Below are 6,817 nucleotides of genomic sequence, written 5' to 3'. Positions count from 1 at the left end.
AAAAGAAAAAAAAAAAGGAAACCCCAGACTCACAAACTACGTGCACAGCTCTCAGTAAAGTTCCGCCTATACTCATCCGTGTGGAAGCCAATCACGTCACAAGCAAGTAAGCCCTTCAGCAAGTCCTTCTGCACAGGGATGGCCCGCCAAAAGTCCTCTGCCGGAAACGGGGTATGCAATGTAAATCCAATCGAGCAGCTCTTCCCCTGCTTCTTGAGTCGCTCACGCAAGAGAGAAGGCAAGAGCAATAGATGGTAATCATGAACCCAGATCAGATCCCCGTTGGCCGCTTCTTTGGCGACGGTATCAGCAAAGATCCCATTCACACGCTGGTACGCCTCCCACGCGTCTTCATTGAAGGCGACTCCAGATTGGTAGTGGAGGATGGGCCAGAGGACAGAGTCTATTCATGGTTAGCGTGTGTGAGTGCGAGTGGGCGATCGATATCGCATGGAGGAGAGGTGCATACTCGAGAAGTTGTTATAATGGTCGTGCGCCAATTGCTCGTCCAAGAAAATGCCCACCGCGCTATTCTCTGCCAGGGCGTCGGAGACCTTTTTCTGCTCTTCTGGGTCCTCGATAGCCTTGCCCGGCCAGCCGAACCAGCGGAAGTTCGTTGACTTGGTCAGACCCGACAGGGCTGTTACAAGACCACCGCTGGATAGGCTGGAAGTGTATGTGCCGTTTTCTTCCTTGACTGACAGTGGAAGACGGTTCGAGACGATAATCAACCCGCGCTTCTTCTCGTTCTCCGTCGCCATGTTGAGTGGTGAACAGGAAGCTAGTTCTGATTGTTTGAAGGGTATCTAACCGCTAAAGCTCAGGTTCAAGTCTTTGGTATTTTCTAGGCAAGAATACTATGTCTGCCGTAGCACTACTATAAGGGGATCCGCATGATCTCCTGGAGTTACGGTGAAGATGCGTCTGGTGGTGAATGAAGAATACGTATATACATGACGTCATGATGATAGTAGTCACTCTAGAGCCTGGCGAAAACAGCAGCCAAGATAAAGCAATCCTTGGCTGCTAGTATTTTTCTAGGAACAGGCTTCATGCTGCCAATGGTTAGAAAGTGGCGCTGGGTGCTGTGCTACACAGTATATAATGGGGGGAGGTCCTATATGGGACGAGGCAGTGGCCAGCAGATTGTAGATATCTTAGTGGCGGGAGTAGATCCGCGTCAGAATTCAGAAATACGGAAGATCTCCGACTACCTTACAGGCCCAGGACGTGTGAGAGGCTCAGACCAATGGTGTAGGCTATTTTACACTCATGTGGTATATCGTAGTAGCACTGATACTTGACTGGAGATACTCTCGAGAACCAATCCGAATGTGGTCCTATCGGTACGTGCTGGAGAGTGCCCTAACACGGAATAGCTACTTGCGAAAGGGAATTAATACCCAGGTCCTTTGATTCGTCTCTCCATTATTGTATTCGTGGAGCAATCTGTGAGTGACAACATATGATATATTATCGTCATACGCATTCAAAGTACGGTGCCGGCTGCTGTTATCCGAATAAGATACCCAAGATGGTGACGCTCACACATACAACTTCACTTCCATGAGAAGAAAAGTTCTAATGGCATATTAGTTACGCATCCGGTCTCTGTATTTTGAAGCATTGAAATAGCTTATCTTTTGCAGTTTTCAATCTGTCCGGAACACGCTCGAGTGTCTCGATCAACAATGGACAATTATGTATTCTGCAATTCAACTCAGGTGTCCTCAGGAATGCCTTTAAAAGACATACTAACTCGTTTAGCTTTTGATACCTAGCGAATCAAAAAGTCTGCTAATTGTGAGAGCGTCCTGTCAGAGGGCAGCGCTGCGGCTCTTGTCGCATGCTGAGATAGGGCGATTGGAAAGATATTGACGTGTCTTCGACTGGTGTGAATAGCGCTCAATATACTAGTATCGTTTAGATCAACTTTCTGATAGCGTGTACCTTACCTTTCACGATAGTATCCTCTGCACTGATGATTATTCTCAAGCGTCAGTCTCTACTCCTTGTCATCATAAGCTACTTCAACAGGGTTGCAATCTTCATGGTACTGGGGTGGACCGTGGCTTTATCTCGATGCCACTTTCGGTAGCTCCTCAGGTATAAATGAAGCTAAAGGGACTTTATAGTGATGTAAAGCGACACTCTACATCACACGTTTTTCTTTACATCTTCCCTCACCTACAGCTCTATCTTTTGGTTAATGTTGCTCCTACATCACCTCTCGGTCATTGTTCCGACAAGTTCTATGGTCCGGGTCGCTCGGCATTGGTATCGAACCCTAAAATCAGCCCAAAGAGCCTTCAGAAGATCCATCACAGGGACCGAGTGATTGTAATCAAGGCAAAACGATTGGCTAATTGGCCATAAAAGGTTGTATGACAAACATACGCTGGTTATTGGACGCGACTACCCTCGCGAACCTCGAGCTCTGGAGCTATGAAGCAGAAGCACCGACTATTGGGAACTGGGGTAAGCCGTGTGTGACCTGAGCAGAGAATGACGAGAACACGGCTCATACACCTGTAATGGTGGCTTCTGGGGTAAACATTGAATGGCCCAATTAGCTGTGTTGCATTTGCAACGTTGCCATGACACATTATGAGGTGTGCGTCGGACCGTTGGATTGCTAACAGAAGGGCAAGATATAAGGGTCTGAAGACCTGTTCTGGAAGTATGGCTAGTCCCCTTACAACTACTAGCGATAACGTCAATTTTCTCGTGCTCTATATTTAGTGACATACAGTCTCTCGAGCAGCAATCGAAAATGGCGCCACGTGTGAGCGATGCAATCAAGGAAGATCACCGTGAACTCGAACGATACTATGATCGTATCGTCCAATCAACTGACCAGGATGAGCAGACAAGGTATCAGAACCTGTTCACCTGGGAACTAGCTCGTCATTCCGTCGGTGAAGAGCTTATAGTTTATCCCGCCATGGAGAAGAATGTCGCTAATGGTAAAGCTCTGGCCGAGAAGGATCGCAGGGAGCACCAGAGCGTGAGTTATACTACATAACCCTTACCCAGACAATGAAGCTTACCACAGGACAGGTCAAGGAACAATTGAAAAAGTTCCAGGATCTCCAGGCGTCAGATGCAGACTTCATCCCGACTCTCAAGGCCCTGATGGAGGACCTCGCGTCGCATATCAAGGAAGAGGAGGCTACGGACCTGCCCGCCTTGGAGGAGGCCTTGTCCTCGGAAGAAAGCGAGAAGCTTTCCGACTCCTTTGGTCGAACCAAGATGTTTGTGCCTTCTCGCTCTCACCCGAGTGCGCCGAGTAAGCCACCATATGAGACGGCCGTGGGCCTTCTTGCGGCGCCCATTGACCATCTGGCGGATCTTTTCCGCAAATGGCCTGAGACTTCTACCATGCCTAACCCGTCTACCGAGTGAGTGAGTAAGTGTATTGCCTAGCAATGAAATTGTAATGGAGGAAGCAATGTTAGGGGGTGGAGAGCCACGGTTCTGGGTAGTGATGTATGTCGTCGGGTATCCTAATGTATAGTTATCGTCTAGTGCTTTGTTGAGTTTGTTGTGTTTATGAAAATATCTGTGTGAACTATGAGAAATGATCCATTCTTTCTCCTTTGGTAGCGGGATGAATGTCGCCCTGAAAATGAGCAACCACAATAAGATATGGCATCAGTATTAAATTTCGCACTACTAGGAACTCCAGATAGTTATCCGTAAGATGTTGACTGTATATACATTTCAAATAGAGTGACATGATGTTCAAGTCTTATGTTTATACACGGACTTCTAATATAGCATACGTTTATTCCTCCTCTGCCCACTCGTCATTCGAGTCTGGGCCTTCGCAACTTACTGTATATCAACCATCTCGTCAAGAATATATATTTTCACTTCCTATAAACCCATCTCCACCGAGCCCAAATCCTTGCGTCTAGCATGGGCTGGTTTTCCGAGCCTCCCGAATCTTCCAGAATATAGAGCCCTAACCCAGATCAGTCCAGTTCATCCAAAAGACCCGTAATAAACACGAAGTACGGTCACCTACATCACACACAGCACGAAAATCCTCCTTGTAAACTTTACCATCCTTCTGTATGAGCAGCCACGTAGTTCCCAATTCGAAAAGAGCCGCACCCCACTGCACAAGATTTGCGGTTAGCATAAACTAGTATTTATGCCAGTTATAGAACGACGGCTACTTACTCCGAACGGATCAGCAGCGCAGTGGTGGCCCATGTATCAGCTTGAACAGCTCGAGCAACGTCAACGCGCCATCATTGATCCGAGTCCCATTTGGCAAACAGGTCTCAAAAAGCTGCGGGATGAAGCGGCCTTCCGGATCATAGGTACCACTGTCCGAGCCGTGCTGGAACGCACCAGTCAGTCTGATTGCTATTATGCAACAGAAAAAAGACTTCCCTTCGTCTTGTGCACGCTCCGTACGTAAACTCGAAACCACGGATCCGGGAGCCAACTATATGCCAATCGAGTTGGGTAGGAAAAGTTAACATTGATGACCAGCACCGCCAGGATCGAAAAGAGGATATTGAAACCCAATTCCCGGAAGCCTATATAGATGTCCCATGGGAATATCATCCCGTCACCGTCACGGTCCCAGAACAGGATGTGTTGCTGGAGAGGGGTCTATCATAAGATCCATGTGTATGTCAGTTCTATGTAAGTCGCGGGAATCCGTTTCACGGTAATCGGGGCTTCCTTGGCGACCACGGTGATGCCGGGACTGTCACCGTTGGGCAGGACATTCTTTTCGTCCTTGAGGGTTGTGTCGATGGTTACTTTGGAGGGCATTTTTGACTAGACCATGAGTGTTGTTGATTTACTGTTCCCGGGAGATGGAGCCCTTGAATACATTATTCAAGTGACATCATCCCCAACTGAAGCTCGACGTCACGATGGAATTCATGGGATTTTGTTCCTCGCCAACGTCATTTTGAGGTACTGCTCCGCATCATACGATAGTAAAAGGGGTGCAGCTGATAAGGCTGCTAATATGCAATCAATAACTAATGTCTTCAGCTGCTTTGCTGCGGTTTTCTGTTAATATCTGACCAACAAAATCGAACCTGTAAACTAATATAAGAGTCTTGCAGTCACCCTCTATCTACACAGTATTCTCGAGTACTTAGGAGCGTCTTGTGAAAATACGAATTCCAAATATGGCTCTTGTCGTCCAAAGTGCAACCTTCATCCACCAGTATCTCTCTTCATTCCTTGTCTCCAAGCCTCGTAAATCCCACCAAGCGTTGAAGCTAGGGATTTTATCATCAGCGCAGATCAACGCTGCTGCAGGTATGTAGCCCTTGGTTTTCTGCAGATCATTATGGCTCACGGCGATTGATCAGTTATCCATCCCGCGAAAACACACCCGGATGTAATCTTATACGCTATTGCGTCTCGCGATGCTTCGACTGCCGCTCAGGCAGCAAAACAGTACAACATCACCAAACCCTACGGGTCGTACCAGGAGCTCTTGAACGACCCTGCTGTGGATATTGTATATTTGTCCATCCCCAATGGCGAGCATTATGAATGGACCTCCAAGGCCCTCCAGGCTGGAAAGCATGTGCTCTGTGAGAAGCCGTTCACATCGAACGCAGATGAAGCAAAGGGACTAGTGAGCTTAGCCAGAGAGAAAGGATTGACTCTTGAAGAAGCTGTAGGTCTATGCTGACACCTCAATCAGGAAGTAATGGGTAAACTGATGCAGATATAGTTCCACTGGCAATTCCACCCCGCGGCACATGCATGGCGGCATATGCTAGAGTCCGGCCAGCATGGCAGAATCTTGCGGACGAAGGCCGTGATGACTGCTAGTCCCGGTGTACCAAAGGGAGACATCCGATGGGAGTATGATCTGGGTGGTAAGTGCTTCAACATTTAGCTGTTACCCTACAAGCGCTTGCTCTGACATCGTTAGGTGGCTCCGCGATGGACATGACGTATGCCCTATCATTCACTCGTTACGCTCTCCGCGCACGGCACCCTAAAGCCATCAACTCAGTCACTGCCCGCGTCTCTAGCGATGATCCACGCGTCGACGCGGCCATGTACGCCTACCTGACTTTTGTCGGACCCCAGGATACTGAGGTTCATAGCCAAATCTACACCGACCTGGAGCGACGGTGGATTGCCGGCGTTGTTCCACGTTTCTGGGAGTTGCCTTCAATCGAAGTGGAGACTGAGAGGGCGATAATCTTCTTCTACAATGCGATGATGCCACATCTGTATCATTACATCGCTGTCACCGACAAGACAACGGGGCAGACGCGTTACCACAAACAATACAAAGGAGGTCCTTTGTGGGGCAATGCTATGACCACCGGTGGAAAAGGTGGCAGTTCGCACTGGAGTACCTACCGATGGCAGCTGGAGGCGTTCGTCGACGCCGTCAAAGGAAATACACCTACATACTGGATCGCCGGTGAGGATAGCATTTGCCAGATGGAATGCATAGATGCTTTGTACCAAGCTGCTGGTCTACCAGTGCGCGGAGCGCCAGCTAAGATAGGATGAAGTCACAACCAGATGGAGATCTGAGAATTGGAGCATTGTGGTAGCAAGGTGTAATGATGTTAATTGAATGTTAATGAGGCTTTATACCTTGGATGTGTTATATTCACACAGTCAATACATGCCTAATCAATGAATCGTGATTTTATCCACTGATTAGCTTGTTCATTGAGGATTCTTCCACAATATAAAGGGTCATTGATTGTCTTCGTTAAGAGACAACAATGACGGCATACCTTTTGTCCGGTCACGTGTAAGTGCTAGTTACTGCCATCCCCCACCGCCTGCCTTGAATTCCAAA

The 6,817-nt window shown here is 48.0% G+C and overlaps 4 protein-coding genes across 4 annotated transcripts; 2 read left to right on the top strand and 2 right to left on the bottom strand.

Moving 5' to 3' along the window:
• Positions 1–29: 29 nt before the first annotated feature.
• ABOM_006074 (uncharacterized protein) lies at positions 30–761 on the bottom strand (the record flags this gene model as incomplete). The annotated part of the gene is made up of 2 exons (XM_022533203.1): positions 30–403; positions 470–761. 2 exons carry the CDS (start codon positions 759–761, stop codon positions 30–32), a joined length of 666 nt encoding a protein of 221 aa, XP_022389622.1.
• A 1,846-nt stretch (positions 762–2,607) lies between these two features.
• On the top strand, positions 2,608–3,405 carry ABOM_006073 (hemerythrin domain-containing protein; the record flags this gene model as incomplete). Its single annotated transcript, XM_022533202.1, has 3 exons — positions 2,608–2,626; positions 2,709–3,007; positions 3,061–3,405. 3 exons carry the CDS (start codon positions 2,608–2,610, stop codon positions 3,403–3,405), a joined length of 663 nt encoding a protein of 220 aa, XP_022389626.1.
• Positions 3,406–4,198: 793 nt separating this feature from the next.
• Positions 4,199–4,794, bottom strand: ABOM_006072 (uncharacterized protein; the record flags this gene model as incomplete). Its single annotated transcript, XM_022533201.1, has 3 exons — positions 4,199–4,351; positions 4,429–4,629; positions 4,687–4,794. The coding sequence occupies 3 exons, from the start codon at positions 4,792–4,794 to the stop codon at positions 4,199–4,201; spliced, it is 462 nt and encodes a 153-aa protein (XP_022389625.1).
• A 368-nt stretch (positions 4,795–5,162) lies between these two features.
• ABOM_006071 (Gfo/Idh/MocA family protein) lies at positions 5,163–6,519 on the top strand (the record flags this gene model as incomplete). The annotated part of the gene is made up of 4 exons (XM_022533200.1): positions 5,163–5,295; positions 5,349–5,662; positions 5,720–5,867; positions 5,924–6,519. The coding sequence occupies 4 exons, from the start codon at positions 5,163–5,165 to the stop codon at positions 6,517–6,519; spliced, it is 1,191 nt and encodes a 396-aa protein (XP_022389624.1).
• Between the last annotated feature and the right edge of the window lie 298 nt (positions 6,520–6,817).

This window comes from Aspergillus bombycis (genome assembly GCF_001792695.1).
Source record: "Aspergillus bombycis strain NRRL26010 chromosome Unknown contig00037, whole genome shotgun sequence".
Taxonomy (NCBI): domain Eukaryota; kingdom Fungi; phylum Ascomycota; class Eurotiomycetes; order Eurotiales; family Aspergillaceae; genus Aspergillus; species Aspergillus bombycis.
Note: the sequence above shows the minus strand (reverse complement) of the source record. Positions and strands in the feature narration are given on the sequence as shown.